The sequence below is a fragment of the Andrographis paniculata genome, unplaced genomic scaffold (assembly GCF_009805555.1).
Source record: "Andrographis paniculata isolate CXL003 unplaced genomic scaffold, ASM980555v1 Contig51END, whole genome shotgun sequence".
NCBI classification, from domain to species: Eukaryota; Viridiplantae; Streptophyta; class Magnoliopsida; order Lamiales; family Acanthaceae; genus Andrographis; species Andrographis paniculata.
Genome location: NW_026137586.1, coordinates 2,629,593 through 2,650,345, shown reverse-complemented (window position 1 = coordinate 2,650,345; position 20,753 = coordinate 2,629,593). Strand labels below are relative to the sequence as shown.

Here is a 20,753-nt window from a genome sequence, read left to right as displayed (position 1 = left end):
CTGAAATACAGAATGGAATAATAAGATAAATGGTTGCTTGCATGCATGCATGCTTGTCGTTTTCCCTTCCTTGACTTATTATGTTGTTGAGGATGAGGAGGCCACTATAATCATACATCATATTCAATCATTTCCTTTCCTACCCAATTTTTCAAATATAGATACGAAAATTATTATTAATAGATAATTAAAAAATTTATTAATAAAAATAATTATAAATTAAAATTAAAAAAATTATAAAATTTAAAATATAATTAACGTGGATAATCATATTTTCAATAAATAAAAAAATAAATTATATGAAACAAATGAAAATAGAGACAAATTATGTGAAACGAATAAAGTAATAATCATAGAATTTCTATACGTGGGCCATATAAAGACGACCCCACCCCACAAAAATAAAAAAGATTAGTACACTAATTATTATTAGGGTAAATTATTTTTTTAGTCCTGTCTGCCAGGTGTCGCTGACCTGACGGACACACACGTGGATTTTTTCTTTTTATTTTTAGTTTTTTAATTTTTTTTAAAACTTATTTTAAATTTATTTTAAATTTTATTTGTATTTTTTTTTATTTTTTTTATTTGATCTAATTAAAAAAAATTTAAAAAATAAAAATAAATAAATAAATCCACGTGTCTGCCGGGTGTGGCTGACCTGGCGACACGTCACATCCGGCAAGCCACGCCACGCGAGCGTCTCCAGTGCCGGAGGACTAAAACAACGAAAATTTTTCACTTATGGAACTAGTTTGCAACCGGCTCTACTTATAGGACTAAAATGAAAAGGGGTCCGGACTAAAAAAACAGTTTACACTTATTATTATTATTATTATTATTATTATATTCAATAACGAACCAAAGAACATCTTCTTGCCACAACAAAACAACTCATGCAATACAAATGCACACCTATTATTATTATTATTATTATTATTATTTTTATTATTATTAAGAGATCAAGTTCGCATCAAATCTAAATCCTAATGTCCATTAGCGGTCAAGAGAATCTTCAAAGACAACCCAACTCCTCAACCTGTGACCATATTATACAATTGGGGATCATTGCGCTGCTGATTTGAAAAAATTACACGTCATACATACAAACATATATTAGCATTATACACAACACATAATAATAACAAATGTGCTGTATACAAGTATATATGTACTAAAACCAACTGGTGTGTATGCTGTATAAAATTATAGCATGTGCTGATAATTCATGTGTTATATTTGTATAATATTAACATATACAATGTGCTATATGGGGTAATAAATATTATGTGCTGTCTAATATTAAAATTCAACACTGTAGCCGTCGCGCCGCCTATACAACTTTATTGTTCGTTTTTGATAGATAGATAGGCAGCAGTGATACATACACTTACTTACATATATAGAAGAACCAACATCACTACACAAAATGACAAGGAGGAATCAACTGCAATTCATTATTCTTAACTAATGGGAATTCCTTTTAAATATATATCTATCCATGGAACTGAAAGGGATTTAACACCCTTCCAGTTCCACAACCATCATTCAAATAGATATATATATATATATAATACTATCATATACCCAAACTCGGCGACGTATAAGAAATTTGTGCTATAGAATACCCGGTAACATATATAGAACAAGTGCTAATAGTACCCAATAACAAACAAGTAGGAATCAGAAATACCGAAAATCATATAAAACAGTAGTTTGTTTTTCATGGTAGAGTGAGATAATAATCAATTTAACATATTCTGGAGAGTATGATCGATTACTCACTTTAAAGTTTTCAAGCACATGCTGATTGATCACTTGTAGAAATCAAAGTCAGTGTCGGGCTTTTTCACATTGGATCTGTAACCCTTCTCGAAATCCTTGGGGAGTATAACATACCGATTCTTCCTCACTGCATGCATTCCTGCTTCTTGGCAAATAGCTGCAATCTGCACGAGTAAATTCCAAGTGACAATTGGTAAATTGTTCAATTAATATAATATATATCATCCACTTATAAAAGTCAACTATTCAACACAAAATATTATTTTTTATATTACCAACACAAATTCCCCATACCACAGATAAAAAATCAATTAACTTTGAGTGAACAGACTGAATAAGAATATATGTGTATATATATATATTGACAAGTCACTAAGATGCGAGACTTCAGATGAAGGTAGAATTACTGACCTCAGCTGCGCTAATTTTGTCTGGCCGAGATACATAGTCTTCCAAATCCACTTCATCGCTTAAATTCATTTTTGCAGTGCAAACCTACAGAACAACATTTCTTGTAAATATATGTAATTACCAAGTTTCTTTTCATATATACTCATGGAGTTTCTCCCAAACACTTTAATTATAACAATATATATATATATATATAAATATATAAAATAAAACGAACTAAAGAGTCGAGCGGGTTCAAATTCTGGCTTTCTGCATCCAACTGCTTAAAAGAAGCAGATTCAGCCGTAAACAAAAAAACATCTCTGGGTACTTCTAGCATCTTACAGATTTCTTTTAATAATTAGTATTTAATGGACCCAGCATTAGATATCGTTCGGTGATGTTCAAAATAAAGATAACATTATTTCTGTAACCAACAAAGTGCAGTAAGCAAACAAGTATAAACGGGCCCTATGTACAAAACACTCCAAAAGCATGATCACAAATCTGTTACGTTTAGAAACACACCCCACCCACTAATAATAGGGCCAGCCAGAACCACCATTAGATATAGAATCATTTTTCCTCAAATACTCAGCATTACCTTTCATTCTCGATCTTTATTAACACATATTTCACTTCTAGTTGTAACTTTTAACTACGATTTTTAGCTACAAGCAAATATTATAAGCATTGCCAATCAATGCCTCAAAAGTATCGTCTGTTATTTTGTTTCTTCATTATATCATTCCTTTTGGCTCTCGGGTTAGATAATTTTGGAGACAGTTTATAGGAGTTCGGATGAGACGATTGATGACTCTGAAAAGGGGAAAAGCAGATATAAGGGAGTACAAAATCTTCGAAATTAACCTGAAAAACGAGCCTTTTTTGCCGTCTATCTGGTAGAGGAAACTCAATTTTACGATCAAGTCTTCCAGGACGCAGAAGAGCAGGATCCAAAGTGTCAGCACGATTAGTGGCCATGATAACCTTTACATTAACTGTTTGATCAAATCCATCCATCTGCATAAACATTGAATATTACAAATGAATAGTTAAAAGATACTGGGCCAGAGAAATAAAAATATTTTCATTAGCTCTATTTTCTACAAGAAGGTAATGTAACAACTGCAATTCATCTCGAGCAAGCAAACTTACAAATTATTTGAAAGGAAATTTGTATTCCCTTATATTATGTCTATTTGCACCTTCTTTATCTAAATCTCAAAATACCTGATTCAACAGTTCCATGAGAATTCTCTGAACCTCTCTGTCAGCTCCAGTTTGTGCATCAAATCTAGCTGTAGCTATGGCATCCACCTCATCAATGAAAATAATTGCAGGTGCATTTTCTTTGGCTAAACGGAAAACATCACGAACCATTCTTGGGCCCTGCGCATATTTGTTGAACCAATAAAAGATCATTATTGTGTTTCGGCAGTCCTGTTTGTCATTTTCATCAAGGAATAAAATAACAAAGCCAGAAACGACAAGAAAATGGCTTGAACAATCTGAAGCATAGGCCAGAGCTACCATGAAAATTCTCTCATTCCAACTACTTTAGGGGTACGAAAGTGGAAAACAATGAACATGAGCCAAGGTATAGTAACCATTCTATCATTGGCAAGATGAACAGGCTGTATAAAGTGATGTAAGTAAAAAAAAAGTGGTATACATACTCGTTGAATATATATTATGTCTGTCACTATCTAACTCAGGAAAAGTATGGATTTGTCAAAACATAACCATGCTATATTCCTTATCACTTGGATTACACTCTCCATCGTCTTGGTCCATTATTCAGGCAGAGCAAACAATCAAGAGAAACAAGATCTGGGCTGTAACCAGCATTATAACTATATAGCAAGATATTTATACCAGATTTTCCAATGGAATGAATGCTAATTAACAGTTGTCCACAATTTTTTCATAAGGAAGGAGGCCTATACAGGGTCAATAGTCAATCGATCATTGAAGCATACCTCTCCCAGGTACTTCTGAACAAATTCTGAACCCACAACTCTGATGAATGATGCAGTTGTGTGGTGAGCGACAGCCTTCGCAAGCATGGTTTTCCCAGTGCCAGGTGGACCATAGAGCAGCACACCACGTGGAGGATCGATACCAATCTGCTGGTACAACTCATGGTGAGTCAAAGGCAATTCTACAGCCTCACGAATTTCTTGCTTTTGAATGTCACATCCGCCAATATCCTGACAAAACCACCAAAGATAGCATATTAACTGGTAAACACTATATCCTTAGGATGAATGAAGATAACATTATTACATATAATGCGTAAGGATAGCAATTATACACCACCAAAAGAGGTAAACACCACCCTACATATAGAAAAATCACTCAATGATAAGCATCCGAACCCATAAGCTGTAGAGCACCATAATCAACTTTCGCCACAGCTAGTTAGCCTCAACAATGGACATCTTTATAATAACAGATTAGTTCTAACTATACTTCCAAATTTGAAAGTATCGTGTATGCAAATAAGAAACGTGAAATGAGTGAAGACCAAGGTTGTAATGGCACCGTTTTGTGGCGCCGTGCCTGTGGACAGCCATACCTCCACGATACAATATGGCGATCACGATGCAAATGTATAAAATTTATATATACATACATTATACTACCTCTGTCCAGCCACAAAGTACACAGTGATTTTTGTGTTGATCTTTAAATATTAATTATTATATCAAAACGTAGTACAAATAGAGAGAAAATGACAAAAATACATATATTAGTCTCTTATAATACAAATATAATCATATTTTTGGAGTAAACCATACAAATATAAAGATATTTTTAATATTAAATACAAGGACGCAAAAACATATGTTTACTTCCTGGCTGGATAGAGATAGTATCTTATATGAAATTAAAGTCTATAATTAATTTTATAGTAACATGTTAAAAAAAAATACAAAAATGACTAACAAACAAAAATAAAAAGTTGATTTAAAGTTAAGAATAAATAACTACAAAATTAATAATAAGTAATAATGTAATACACTAAACACTAATACTCCCTCCGTCCCATAATAAGGTGTCCATTTACCTTTTGCGTCATTGTACTTAACGTTAAAAATATCCTTATATTTGTATAATTTTTTATATAAATGTCATTATATTTTTGCAATTTTTTCTTAATTTGTAATATATTTTGATATAATAATTAATATTCAAAGATCAACACGCAAAAAGTAAATGGATGCTTAGTTATGGGAAGGAGGGAGTATTATAATAGTATTAAAAAAATAACCCTAAGCAAATAGAGAGTGTAGAGGAGAGCGGGAGAAAGAGGATGACAAGTTAGGTTCAATCGGGTTTAAGGTTTACAGGTTAAGGTTGATGTGGTTTGGGGACCTGGGTTGGGCTGGAGACTTACAAGGCTCTGGGCTAGCCTGCCCAGTACCATGGCATCGCCATGGCGTCGCGAAGGCCGACCCAAGCCGTTTTGTTTAATATGGCCAGGCGAAGAACCCTGGCACTCCCCAAAAAGTGCCGGGACGCCATGGCGATGTCGTGACAACAGTGGTGCAGACAGAAAAAATTCTGTTTTACTCTCAATAACATTAGAAACATTACTGTCGCACATAAACCATATAATTGAGTGAAGGTATTGTAAGCTACTTAGATAATTCGCAACTTTAACTTCCTAAAACCCTAATTCGATAATCCGTGAAGCAAATTGAACAGGGGGGATGAAACTTGAGGAAGAAGCAAACTCACGGTGTAATTAACGTCGGGCTTCTCCGATTGGCTGAGAAGAGAAATACTGGAGTCGGCTTCGGGGGGCAAGACGTCGACGAGGGCATTAGAGTGGCGGTGGAGGGCGACGGATCCGGAGGGCTTGAGAAGCTCCCGATTGATAGTGCTGAGAATTCTCACATAATAATTCGATCCCGTAGTCGACCCAACGATAGCGTTGTTCTGATCGATCATCTCCATGAACTGGCCAATGACGAGGGGCACCGATTGGATCCTCTTCACTTCCTCCTGCGCACGCAGCAACTCTCGCCGGAGATTCTTAAGTTCATCCTTAACGTATTCTTCTTGTATCTCGAAGAACTCTAGCTGCCTCTGCAGCGTCTTCAGCCGGGAGTACAAATCATCCTCCAGGTCAGTGGAGAGGGAAGACGCGTCCGATTCTGCCAGAGGTCGCGTCGGCGGCGGCAGGGATGGAGTAGGTTTGGGGTCGAGAACCATCGCTGTAGCCATGAGGGAGGGTATCGAGAATTGAAAGGGGGAGAGTTGGAGAATCAACAGTGGCGTAGAAATTGGGGCTTTGGAGTCGCTTAATGTGGGGTGAATGAGTTAAACGACGCCGTAACGACACCGACTATTTTTTGGGCCTTGAATTGTTGTGGGCCTTAATGGGATAATGGGCCTTTTGTATGGCAGTAATATGTAATGGTTTGGGACAAGGCCCGTAGTGTATACATTAATCTTTTGTTTTAATTAACATTTTTAAATGGCAAGGTTATGTCATATTTCAAAATAGTAAAAAAAATTGAATAAAAAATAGATATTTAATATAATATAAAAATATAATTAAATTTAATATTTTTATATATAAACTAAAATTTTGTATTATATTTTAAATAATAATGATAAATGAACATTTTTTTTTAAAATGTATTATTAATAAATAATATAAGAAACAATTTGAAAACATGCCTTAAAATTTGGATCACTATTATATATGTATTAATTTTGTATATATAGGACGCATTTACTTTGAAAGATTGTATTATAATGCCTAAATTATTTTAATGGATTATATAATCAATGAATTAATTAATATGACGTTTATTTTGCGTGATTAAATATTACTATATAAAATTATATTTTTTCAGTTCGCCTCTAAGGGTCACATTTACCTTTTACGTAATTGTATTTAATATTAAAAATATTCTTATATTTGTATAAGTTTTTGTACAAATGTTATTCTATTAGTATTATAAGACACTAATTGAAATATTTTTTGCAATTTTTTCTTAATTTGTACTACGTTTTGATATAATAATTCATATTCAAAGATCAACGCGCAAAAAGTAAATAAGACCCTTAAAGCAAAACGGAGGTAATATTATGTTTACTTTGTTTGATTATATAGTATGATTATTTTTTCTTACTCAAAATAACCTTAATAATATTATTATAAATGATTGAATTATAAATTATTTTATATATTCTTTTTCTTTCTAATTATAGCAATATAATATATAACAATATTAAAGTTTAATTGATTTATTGTCATGACATAATATTTATATATAATATGATATATTTTTATTATTTATTAAATATATTTAATTTTGTCCTCAAAATTATAAATTAAATTTTAGTAACATACATTATAGCATTTTTATCACATTGTATCATTGATTAAAACTATTGCATGAAAATAGCAATTTTAGCATTCTATAGCTTTGAAATTTTTTACTATTTTCCTAAAGCTTGTTGAAAATCAGTTCAAAACTAAGGTAAGAAAGGTAAAGACAGATGATGGTGCAGAATTTCTAAGTCACTGCTTTAAGAACCTATTGTGTGAAAATGAAATTATACATGAAAAGACCTACCTTTATAATTCACAGCAAAATGGAAGTGTGGAAAGAAAGCAGCAACATCTCTCGATTGTGATGAGATCATTGTTGTTGCATTCCAATTTGGCTATATCCTTTTGGGGGAAGCACTTTTTACAATAACACATCTTATAAATCTTCTTCCTACTCCAGTGATCGAGTGAAAATATCCCTATCAAATACTGCATAGTACTCAACCAAATATAGATCACTTGATAGTTCTTGGATGTCTTTGGTTTGCCCTTAATACTGATCCTTACAGGTCAAAGCTTGGGAATAGAGCAATAGAATGTATATTTGTCGGATATGAACAAGGATCAAAGGGTTATAGAGTCTTGGACATTAAAATAAATAAAGTTCTAATAACTAGGGATGTAATATTCTATGAGGATGTCTTCCCTGGTCTTGAAGATAAATCTTGTTTCAACCTTGAGATGCCACAATGCCGTACATTGCCTACTGTGGGAGAGAATCAACGTGTCTCTCTCACACCTAATAATTTTTCACCAGGCATAACAATTGAAAGATCAGGGTCGATAGTTGGCAAGGAACGTCGATCCCGGACATCTGCGGTTTCATTAGAAGGCAACTCATAACATATTTACAAAGGAGATTGGTGTTAGCCGGCGACCACGAGCATTCTGTTCAATGCAGGCCAGGGAAAGCGCTGGCAACAACAGAAAAGAAGGGGTCCATGTAGCTGTTGCGTCCACCCTATTCCCAAGTAGGATTCGAACCTACGACCAATCGGTTAACACAGAGCTTCTAGCACTAGGAAACAACCCTTTGGCTGGATCGGTTCCTACTAATGACTCTAATGTGTGGGATTTCCAAAAATATTGATAAAAACTACATGCCACCAGCATCTCTCAGTCCTACACAAACTACTTTAGAGGAGTTTGACAGACCTCATAGAGCCAAAAGAAAGCCATGTTAGATGAAAGATTACGTTTATGCTCATGAAACTCCCGAAGATGCAAGTGAAGAGCCTCTTATTTATGTTGCAGTTGCAGAAAAACCACATTGAGTTTATGCAATGACTGAAGAAATTAAGGTCCTTGAAGCTAATGAGACATAGGAATTAACCACTCTACTACAAGGAATGAAAGCAATTGGATGCAAATAGGTATTTAGAACCAAAAAAAAAAAAAAGGATGGAACCATAAACATGTATAAGGCTAAGCTTGTTGCAAAGGGATACTTACAAGTTCATGGAGTTGACTTTGACGAATGTTTTTCACCTGTGGCCAAAAGTTTCACAATAAAATTGGTTTTAGCAGTTGCAATTGCAAGGGGATGGAAGATTCAACAAATTGATGTAAATAATGCATTTTTATATAGAGCTTTGGATGAAGAACTATATCTCAAGCCACCACCAGGTTACTCTGTTACTTCTGATCAAGAGTGTAGATTAAAGAAGTCACTCTATGGACTCAAACAGGCACCACGTGTGTGGTACAAAACTTTTGCTGATAAGGTCTTATAGTTTGGTTTTGAAAAGTCCCCTCGTGATGATTGTCTGTTCTTCAAGGATATTGGTGCAGACATTTTGGTTTTAACTGTTTGTGTGGATGACATCCTGCTGGAAGGATCCTTACCTAAACCCATTAACGAAGTCAAACTCTATCTTTATCTAGCTTTTACAATCAAGGATTTGGGAAAGGCCAACTACTTTCTTGGATTGGAAATTAAGTTACTAGCAAATGTGATGATTTTGACTCAAAGGTAGTCAATATATTTTTGATATTCCTGATGACACGAACATGTAGAAACCAAATTAACAACCATTTTTTTGCCTACTTTTTTGAAGCTCTCTGATAAAGATGGTGAACCACTTGTTGATGCATCAATGTACCGTAGATTAATTGAAAGGTTGTTGTATTTGAACTTCTCTAGACCGGATATAACTTTTGCCACACAATAGTTGAGTCAATTCATGAGTGAACCTACTATCACTCATTGGAGGGCAGCAACACACTTACTAAGATATCTTAAGGGAACCATGAATCACAACTTGACATTTGATTCAACATCTTCATTGCATTTGAAAGCCTATTGTGATACAGATTGAGGTATATGCCCTGACTCAAGGAAATCTATTATCGGTCATTATGTGTTCCTTGGATCGAATCTTATCTCTTGGAAAGCTAAAAAGCAGTCTACGGTAAGCACTTCATCAACAAAAGCCTAGTATAGGAGTATGAGCACAACGACAAACGAGCTGCTTTGGATTTCCTATCTTCTGAATTCATTGAAGGTGATTGTGTCACAACCTATTCCATTGCATTGTGACAATTTTTCAGCATTACATATAGCTCATAGTCCGGTGTTCCATAAAAGAACAAAGTATATTAAGATTGCATGTCATTTTGTTAGACATCATGTCTTGATTGGTTTCATATCTTTAGTTCATGTTAGAAGCAAATCTGAGATTGCTGACATCTACACCAAGAACTTATGCAATCTAATGTTAAAAAATTTGCGCTCTAAGTTGTGCATGATCATGTTTGGTTCGAGGAGAGGATGTCAAAAATTGAAGAACAATGGAGCATTAGAAGCCGAATGTTGCAAAATGGATTGGAACCGAGATGAGGAACAAGGTGAGAAAGAAGATAAATGTTAGGTAATTTGGTTGTTTCATGGGTTTTTTTTTTGTATTATATATTTTTATTTGTAGCCCATTATCAATTTTAGATTTAAGCCCAAGTTACAATTAGTTTGTTAGGGATTAGATTCTGTTTGTTATTCTCTAGAGGACGAATGTATATACTGCTGATGTACTGTAAATTACTTCTTTGGTGAAATACAAAAAGTTCATATTCCTAAATTCTCTTCAAAACCAAAATACATTTTTGCATGTAATTTTTTTTATGGATACATACATTTATACTAAGTCTATACGCACATACATACATGCATTGCATCAAGGAAGAATGTATTCAAATTGCTAGAGGAGTGAAGAAGAGGGCCTCAACATAATTGTCGACGCTAGAAAAATAAGTATGTTGGTCGTGATTGTACACAACTTGTGCAGCTCTAGCCATGTTAAGCGCGACTTTAATAATCGGTAGAGGCATCCGCGTGTGGTTGTACATGACTTCTCCATTCAAATCTTTCCACAAGTTGTTTATCTTTTCCAAAATACGACTTCTCCCTTCCTCTTCACTCCCCAAGTTTTTCTCCTTCATATATAAATGTATGCTTGACGCAAAGTCCCCTCGTTCTTGCTCCTCCTGTTACAATAAATTGTAAAATTAATTACAACATATTAAGAATTGTTAAGGTGTTCATTGTGTATTAATTAGTATTGTACTGACAACATATAAAATATAAAATACCAGCACACTATTTGAATTAATACACTAGGTATTGTGTGGATTAATCTAATGTTTTAGTTCATATTTTACTGATGTGTAGTGTTAACATACATTTTATGCTAAGATTAATCGTAATATGTATTGTGCGGATTATTTTTATGCACTGTTAGTTTATATAGTATATTAAAATATATTTTGTGCGTTTGATTTATACCTTATGTGCTACTAGTCTATATATCTTTTACTATCAGCATAAGGCTAATTAATCACAATCAACACCATAACTACCGACATATATGTATATGTGCATACCTTGGCCGTTCCAAGATCATCCCAAAGGCGAAGAATTTGGCCGGCAGCCGTGAAGAGCTTTGGATAGGGTTTGGTTAACAATTGAGCGTTTGCTTCGTTGATGCCTTCCCCGATTAGGAAGAATAGATGCACCAAAGCCATGTATGCCCCGGCAGTGGAAACACCATTTTCGACATACTCATCCAAATTTGGGGGCCGACCCCCGTTGAACCACTTCGCCTCCCTCATGAAACCTTCGATCATATCTATCCACTGCATAAACATGTATTTAAATATGTTTCTTAGGATTAATGTGTAACTATATAAAATGTAAATGTAGTATGAAGATATTTTTCACTTGTATCAGTTTAACTTTCTTATATTTATCGACATATCCATCTTATAAGATAAATTCAAACTTACGTTGAATGTAATTTTATATAAAAGTGATTGAATCGAAAAAAAAAAGTCAATCAATCATAAGTCAATATATGTGACAATAGTTCTCTCATCATTCATGTATTTTTTAAAGATACTAATTTTTATCTATTTTTATAATGAATTATTTTCTATTTTAACAAACAGAACGAACTGAATAAAAAATTACGTACCGTAGATTTAAGGTAAGGAAGAACACTCCATCCATTCTCCTTGAGAACTTTGTAGCATATTTCATTAGTCGTATTGTACAATGCCATGTAGCATATTTTCATGTATTCGGGAAGGGTTTCGATGGCTGCAAGATCCCATCTAAAACAAACAAGTGTGTTCATCGTATAAATATAAAAAATAAAATAAAAAAAAATCATTAAGCCTATATTTAGTGTAGCTTACAATATTAATAACTAAAACATAGACAAATATATATGTTTTGCTTGAATATAATGTGTTACCTCTTAATAACATCGGTGAAGAGCAATAGGTCGTCCATTTTGCCGTAAGTGTCGAAAACATCATCAATGACCAATAAAACGGCAATGGTTTTAGCCAATTCTATTCGACATGTAGAGTATTTGGGCTCCGGAAGAAGTCCAACGCTCCATAGAAAACACTCCAACGGTCTATCCCGAGCAAACGGTAACTTCTCAACAAGCCCTAGTTGTTTCCACCACCTAATCAATGGATTATTAGTAACACTTTTACAGGATTATATAATCTTGATTTGATTTTGTGAAATTAAATGTACACGATTTTTATTAATTATATTAATATTCAATTAACTACAGCAAAATATTGCTATAGCCATGCAATTTCACATCAATCAAACGTGAACTTTTTAATAACCAGCTATGTAAATATCACCAGTTTCCAATTAAAGACACTAATTTTTAATATATATTTTATTTTCTTAAAAAAAAATCAATATTCAACATAAAATATTATTTTTTATATTACCGATATAATTTTCTTGACTTCACATAAAAAAAAAAAAAATCTCAAAATAAAATGCTAATCAAACACTATATCTTAATTTTTTTGGGCATAGAAAATAGGAGCTCTTATCACTTTTCGAAATATATCTTTAAGAGGTTTTGTATTTGGACTACTTCAGTTTCTATACTGAATTGAGTTATCCCGTCGTGATCCATTTTTAAAATGCCATATTTTTATTATATACTCCCTCCGTCCACAAACTAATGTCGTACTTTCCTATTTGGAACGTTCAACAACTATTGTCATATTTCTTTTTTTAAACACAAATTTTACATTTTTACCCTTCATTCATTTATTTTTTTTAATCTCTACCATACAATTAAGGACAAATTTGTCGATTCATAACAAAAAAGACAATCACCTAAAAAATCGTGCAAATATACTTTAGGATAATAGAAATTGGACGGAGGGAGTATATAATAACGATGGCCACATAGCATTGTTTAAAATCCTAACTAAAGGGTCAAAGATAAACTAAATTCCGAACTTTGGTTTGTTTCTCCAACCTTCAAACCTCAAGTTTATATATACTATTTGGATTCTGCATTTTCGAAAAAAATTTATATTTTTATCTTACAAAATATTCCATTATATATTATTTTAATATCAAACTCAAATCAAAATTTTCCTAAATTTATCAAAAGAATCATACAAGTCAAATTTAAATAAATGACTAGAGGAATTAGAAAGTAGAAAAACAACCGACAAACAATAATTTTTATTATTATTTTTTTCTCAAACAAGAATATATATATTGGAAAAAGTCTCATGACTAATAACGGCCATTGATTCAAACTATATATTTAAATTGATTTAATTGTCCTTATTTAATCAATAGTTACTATTATTTGATTTTGATAGATCACATGCTAACGTTGAATCAATATAAAAATATTTTTCGAATTAATAGTCCTAATTAAATTCAGCATGCGATCCTATATGTGATTAATTCAGTCCATGCTTGAATTGATTTTTCACATCATAAGTTCTTTTACCCCAAATTTATTAATACAAAAAACAAAAAAAAAAGAGGTTTATGTTGTCAAATTATATCAGCTTCAATTAAACTATTATCCAACTAGTTATAAAATTAATTTTCAATGCATTTAAATAGATTAACACAATATATATATATATATATATATGAATATTATGCAATTTCTAATGCATTACTAAAATTAAAATCACTACCAATGTGTGGTCTACCATTACATATGATATTATTAATATTATATATTGTGTTATATTAAAGTGTGATCTATTTTGAGCATATACATTGTATGGATTACTACTGTCTATTACTCCCTCCGTCTCATATAATATGAGTTATTACTCTAGACGCGAGAATTTAGGTAAAATATAATTAGTAAGAAATTAAGAAATATATTAGTAAAAATAATTATTATTTAGTAAAAATAATTATAGATTAAGATTAAAATAAATAAATATTTTAATTAAAGTTAAGAAAATTACAAAATTTAAAATTTAAAATGTGATTAAAGTGCATAATTATATTTCCAAAAATAGAAAGGATAAGTTATGTAGGACGGACGAAAATAGAAAATAAGGGCAAATTATGTGATAAATTATGCTGAAATTATTTGATAAATTATGCTGAAATTAATTATAATAAGTGTTGTATATATTTTTAGTTTGTTTCTTTAGATTTCATATCTCAAAACTTTTACTATTCGAACTATGTATTTTTAAAAAAAATACATTTTTTTTTCCCTCACAAAACATCTTGTTATATATTAATTTAATACCAAACATAACCAATTTTTTTTCCAAACTCATCAAAACAAATGTCTTTGTTTGAAGGTTTTAGTTTTTTAGACCACTTCATTTTTGCAGTAGCTACTTTAAAAGTGCAGTTCATCTACACTCATTTTACTCTAACCATAAACTTCAATTTTTCGCTCTAAAAAGTATATTCCCTATATATTCTTCTTTTATATAACTTTTTATATTTATATTACACCCCAACTTTAATTTATTTTTACAATATAACCCAAATATATATAATTACACATTATATATTACTTTTCGAAAGATAAAATTATATATCACTTTTGAAAACATAAAATTATTCATTATGTTAAAAAAATAAAATTATATCACTTTTTTCAAAAAATAAAATTATAGATTATTTTTTTAAAAAAATAAAATTACACAACATACTCAAAAAAATTACAAAAATACACAAACACCACAAAATATCATACAAACTCCACTCAAAAAATGGAGTGCCCCCAATTTTTGCACAACCCACTGCATGAGTTGCTTTGAGTTTGGATTTTTAAACGCTAAAAAGTTGAATTTGAATAATTATTTGATGTGATATAAATAGAGGTTGATGTAACATTACGAATGTAAAATAAATTTGTAGTATAATATAAAAAAAAAAAATAATTGTCCGATGTGATATTTTTTGAGAAAAAGATGAATTTGAATAGTAAAAACATGTCTGTAAAACGCACAAAACAACGCAACCATAAGAATTATATATACATATATATATATATATATTTCTAACTAACCTTGTGAGTTCTGTCAATTCCATTTGGTGTTGAGCTTGAACTCTATTATAATCCAATACTGCAAGTTCGATCAGCTCTCTATTACCCCCACCGTATTCCTGAATGTATCGCCTGGCCTCTAGCCGCGCCATCCGCCGGTGCGTCGGCACCGCCAGCGCTTGCGCCGCCGCCTGCCGGAGTTGTTGTGGAAGCTGAGGAAGCCATTGCTGAAGGCGAGCTCTCGAGAACACCTTTGCTTCCTCCATTATCGTCTCTTCTCCTCTAGCGCCTGTGTACGACGCTTCGTACAAGCTCAGCAGCCCTAATCCGCCCTCCGGCATGGACAATTCCTTGAATTTCCCCCTCTCATCCATGAATTTCAGAAACACGTCTGTGCGTTTGAAAATTTGATAATTAATTAGCAGGATATACGTATACATGGCCGTCTCTAATATTTTTAAGGCTCTGAGCAAAAAAAGTAAATAATAGGCGCTATAACCAAATGATTTTTTTCCCCTGGTGTGGAGTAGATTGACGGGTGTAGTTTGCTATACATATCTTTACTATTATAAAATTTCACAATATTATGACTATTAAAACTAATAACTCAATAATAATAATTACAAATTCTAAAGGCGATAAAGATAGAATTGATTTTAGAAAATTTTGGTTAAAATTTAATTTTAGAATTAAAATTAGATGGGATAATTATTGAGAAAAATAAAGAATAAAATCTAAATTAAATTGTAATATATCCGATAATAGTAATATAAAATTTAAAAATATGGACCATCATGAAGTAGATCACTACAAGAAAATATTAATTTTGTAACAAAATATTTTTTTTTGTCCTAAATTCACTTTTTCTGTTACTAATGACATTAGAGACGAAATTAGAGATAAAATTATCGTTAGCTATGTGAATTTTAGGGACGAAATTCCGTTACTTTACTGATATACTATTTTTTTTTTAATAGAGATCCTGAGCAATTGCTCAGGTTGCTCATGCTAAGAGTCGACTCTGTTAACATGCATATATATATATATATGTATGTATGTATTGTGTGTGTGGTGTACCTGCGGCGGCGGGGAAGCCATTATGGCGGAGCAATCGGAACCTTAGGGCGGTGGCGATTAGGTCATCATCTTCTCCGGCGAGGGAGAACTGGTTCTGGAGAAGGGCGGTGATTTCGTCGTCGAGATAGTAGGCGATTCCGAGGCGTTGGATGGTGTCGATGAGCTTGAGTGTCTCCAATGGCGGTTTAGATGATCTTCTCAGTGTTCTTGCTGTTTCTTCCAGCAGATATTCCCTTCTCTTGTTGCCTTCCTCGTCTTCTTTGAAAGGATGTGGCTAAACATACATATATTCATACACAATAAATAAATAAATAAATAAAAGAAATTCAAATAATTTTTCGATTCCAGAGAGAAAAAAAAAATACAATTTATTCAACTACATATCAATTAAGCTCCACAGAATATGAGTTTGTTTATTTATTTTTTTAATTTGATTCAAGTATTTCAAATTATGTCATTATCCTAATTTAATTATCACAAACAGTTTTATTCACTCAAAATTTTATTATTTTTTTATTGATCCGCATAATGTGACTTAGTGTGGTGCCTAATTTGCACAGTATTATATTCGATCAAAAGTTTACCCGATTCACATTTTCGAGTAGCCACGGATTCTCGAATCATAAAAAACTTGCTATTATTTTTGTTTAACAAAAAATAACTAATTGACTATTATTTTTTCTACTTGTTCATATGTATTTATTATTCTTTTAATAAATTTCGTATAATACCTCAATTTTATTTTATTTTATCTATATCATTATAATATAAAAATATTATTATTTTTTAATCTTCACCCAAACAAAGTATAAAACTATGATAATTTCCTATAAAAATATTTTCTATTTCATTTTATAAAATATTACTATTATAAAAAACACATACAAAAATCAAACAAAAAACATTAGGGTCTTTTGATTTGCATTTCCCTTCAAATTATTTACTAATTAATTGACACTATTTTAATTAAAATATTATTTTTATCATAAAATAAAAATACTATTCAAATTAAATTTTTTTGTTTTAAAAAAATCTCAAATTTCAAATTTCAAATCAAACGCAGATCAAACAAACCCTATAATATTTAAAGGTTCTTTAGGCTCTGACAATAATTATACAAACACAGATCAATAATTGAACACAAGGAAATAAATATACAGGTTGTTCGTTTAGTGTTTTATTTTATTTTATTTATGTGAAGTATAGAATTGTGTCGGCAATGTAAAAGATACTCCCTCCGTCCCAAATACTGTGTCTGCTACACTGTACACACAATATTATAGGAGGGATGTAATTAGTAGATAATTAAGAATGTATTAGTGAAAATAATTATTCTATAATATAAATAATTATAAATTAAGATTAAGATAACTAATTAGTTTAATTAAAATTAAAAAAATTAAAAAATTTAAAATGAGATTAAAGTTGCGTAATCATTTTCCGAAAAAAGAAAGTGACATGGTATGTGCGACGGACAGAAACGACAACGTGGACATAGTATCTAGGACGGAGGGAGTAATATTTTATATTAAATATTAACTTTTTATAAAAATACAAAATATATATATTAGGAATTATGTCGGGAAATGAAATATTGGTAAACAAGCCCATAGAATCACTCGTTTAAAAAGACATAAGGATCAAAAAGCATAACACGCCCGTGTTGCTTTACAAATGAGGAAGACAAACCATCGATGGCTGACGTATGTATTTGCGCAGCACATCGTAACTCGTGATGACCGGTGGCGGCGGCACCACGATTCTGACCGAAGACGACATGCAAAGGCGGCGACGTGGACGGGCAGGCCAAAGCTCCGGCCGCGGCGGCGTTGGGCAGCTACGGTATAAGGTGGTGCCGAATGAACAAGCCATTTGCTTCTACTGCTACTTCTACTTCTTTTATTGCATGTATATTATATATATATATATATATATTTGTGTTGTGTGTAGGTTGCTACGTGTACGTGGTGGGGAGATGCATATAAAATTATGGGTGCACGTGCCCCACGGGAACAAATAAACATATTAGATTACATTTAAAATAATATATAAAGATCATTTTAATATTGCTTAATAGTATTATTTACTTTGACTTGTGTTGGAGAGAAATATATTTTGAATATAATTTTTTTGTAAGTATATAATAAAAATATGTATTTAATTTGTATTTTTTTTAAAAAATAATTCAATAATTAAAAATTTTAGAAAATTTACAAGAGAACACAACTCTTGTGTTTGGAAGTGAATTTCTTATGCATCTATTTCGATGTGGATTTGAAAATTTAATTTTGAGTTGGGAATCACTCAATGTTTCAAATCATGTTTGAAAAAAAAAAAAAAAAATTTTTTTACTATAATATAAAAAAAATAAAAAATTTATATTTGATTTAATAATTTTAAAAATAAAAAAAATATTGAACGATAGAGAATCATCTAATCTCATGTTCAAAAGCTGTTAAAATTTTTGTATTGTATTTACTAATTTTTTTAGATTATCTTTTTTGTTCATTCTTTTACAATTTCAAAGAAATTTTTCAATATTTAGTCTAGACTATTAACAATAAATACATATTTTCTTCGTCATTCTCTAAGTGTCTCATTTACATTTTATGTCATTTTATTTAACATTAAAAATATTCATATATTTGTATAATTTTTTGTACAAATGTCCTTCTATTAGTATTATAAGACACTAATAGAAGTATTGTTGCAATTTTTTCTTAATTTGTACTACTTTTTGATATAATAATTAATATTCAAATATCAACACGCAAAAAATAAATGAGACCTTAGAGCCAGACGGAGGTAGTATATTTTTTTCATAAACATTAAATTAAAATTTCATTTAAAACAATTTGAATCAAAACACAAACAAAACAGACCTATATATTTACATATTTGATTATTATTTTATTTTATTTTTTGATTAATTGGAAACTCACAGTAGTTGTTTTTCAAATGCATTCTCGGTAAACCTCCGCCAAACCTAATAGCTTGGCAATTAGGTACGAAAAGACAAGTCACATTAGACAAATTATGTATATTATACAAAATTTGGAGGCGTTGTAATTTGAACTCTTACCTCATGGTCACACAAAACACATAGATAGATGTTTGACCAATGCAATCTGGGTGATGCACCTAGGATTCTTTTTAGCTTAAAAAATGGGCTTGTACTTGGGACTCATCTCGAGCAGTACCAAAAATATTATTATTCTTGATTAAAACATTAGATTATGGTGCAAAATCTGACATCGCCAAGAGCTGTTACTAAGACCCACGACCTATGACCCAAGACTCAAGACCCGAGACCTGAGTTCGTCTCGTGCTTGCGATTGTGTATGTGTCCATCCTTTTAATTAGCCTAATTAACCTAGCTCCACTAATTGAAAATCATATCAATTAACTATTTTATTTGGCCCATATATTTCTACTTACCAAAAAATTCTTTTTATAAAAGTTTTGAGTTTAAATTTATTGATTATTTAAATCGATTTGTTCAACAATCCCCAAATAAATGAAAATACTCATAATCAAGACAGATGCATAATTCAGTTTAAGAGAGACATTGACGCGTTATGACAGGTAGTTTGTAGTTTTGAACTTTCTATAGTCAATATTACATAGTATAGTGGTTGTTTAGCTGAGATGATGCATTGAACTGTTCAACCTCAGTGTATACTAAGGGTGTGTTTGTTTGGGGGTTTGGATTTTGAGTTGAAATTTGAATAGTAAAAGTTTTGAATTTAAATAGTTGTATGATGTGATATAAATAGGTATCGATGTGATATTTTGAATGTAAAATTAATTTTTAGTATAATATAAAAAATAAAAAATAGGTGTTTGATTCGATGTTTTTGGGGGAAAAAATGAGATGAATAGTGTATTTAAAATCCAGTCCCCCAAGCAAACACACCCTAAGTTAATAACATTAACGTGTTGTTATTTTAACCTCATTTTGTTATCATATTTTGATTTGTTTTGGCTATTAATAATATCTTTAGATTCACAAGTGTTTAGTTTGAAGAGACTTATACTTCACTCTTGCTTAGAGAATGGTATTCGAATGTTACTGTCGGATTTTCATAGCTTAGATTTTTTATTGAACCAGAGCTTGACGATCTCTAAGTGATTTGGTTGTGTTATCATATTGTTGTTCGACTGGGATCTCTACCCATACTGCACAACATAACTTTATAATCATATGGCCATATCTAAGAGCATTCATGAAAGTGTCTCCGCGGGTGGTGATGTCATGGATGATCAACTCACTGATATTGATAGGCTGATTGTAGAGAATTTTGGCCACAACAAAGAGATTCGTCATGCACATATCG

The 20,753-nt window shown here is 31.6% G+C and overlaps 2 protein-coding genes across 2 annotated transcripts; both read right to left on the bottom strand.

Moving 5' to 3' along the window:
- Positions 1 to 1,681: 1,681 nt before the first annotated feature.
- On the bottom strand, positions 1,682 to 6,474 carry LOC127253791 (26S proteasome regulatory subunit 6B homolog). The gene is made up of 6 exons (XM_051278559.1): positions 5,923 to 6,474; positions 4,158 to 4,388; positions 3,409 to 3,567; positions 3,046 to 3,198; positions 2,197 to 2,280; positions 1,682 to 1,949 (listed from the first exon to the last, which is right to left on the bottom strand). Exons 1-6 carry the CDS (start codon positions 6,409 to 6,411, stop codon positions 1,815 to 1,817), a joined length of 1,251 nt encoding a protein of 416 aa, XP_051134516.1. The 5' UTR covers positions 6,412 to 6,474; the 3' UTR covers positions 1,682 to 1,814.
- A 4,085-nt stretch (positions 6,475 to 10,559) lies between these two features.
- LOC127253600 (geraniol synthase, chloroplastic-like) lies at positions 10,560 to 18,297 on the bottom strand. The gene is made up of 7 exons (XM_051278255.1): positions 18,106 to 18,297; positions 16,417 to 16,690; positions 15,361 to 15,730; positions 12,280 to 12,498; positions 11,998 to 12,136; positions 11,408 to 11,659; positions 10,560 to 11,011 (listed from the first exon to the last, which is right to left on the bottom strand). The coding sequence occupies exons 1-7, from the start codon at positions 18,286 to 18,288 to the stop codon at positions 10,718 to 10,720; spliced, it is 1,731 nt and encodes a 576-aa protein (XP_051134212.1). The 5' UTR covers positions 18,289 to 18,297; the 3' UTR covers positions 10,560 to 10,717.
- Between the last annotated feature and the right edge of the window lie 2,456 nt (positions 18,298 to 20,753).

Coding starts and splice junctions, on each gene's coding strand:
- LOC127253791 (XM_051278559.1), bottom strand. CDS start 6,411: ATGGCTACAGCGATGGTTCTCGACCCCAAACCTACTCCATCCCTGCCG. Junction 3,199..3,408: donor TCATGGAACTGTTGAATCAG/GTATTTTGAGAT, acceptor ATGTTTATGCAG/ATGGATGGATTTGATCAAAC. Junction 1,950..2,196: donor ACAAAATTAGCGCAGCTGAG/GTCAGTAATTCT, acceptor TTACTCGTGCAG/ATTGCAGCTATTTGCCAAGA.
- LOC127253600 (XM_051278255.1), bottom strand. CDS start 18,288: ATGGCTTGTTCATTCGGCACCACCTTATACCGTAGCTGCCCAACGCCG. Junction 12,499..15,360: donor GAATTGACAGAACTCACAAG/GTTAGTTAGAAA, acceptor TCCATTGATTAG/GTGGTGGAAACAACTAGGGC. Junction 11,012..11,407: donor ATGATCTTGGAACGGCCAAG/GTATGCACATAT, acceptor TTATTGTAACAG/GAGGAGCAAGAACGAGGGGA.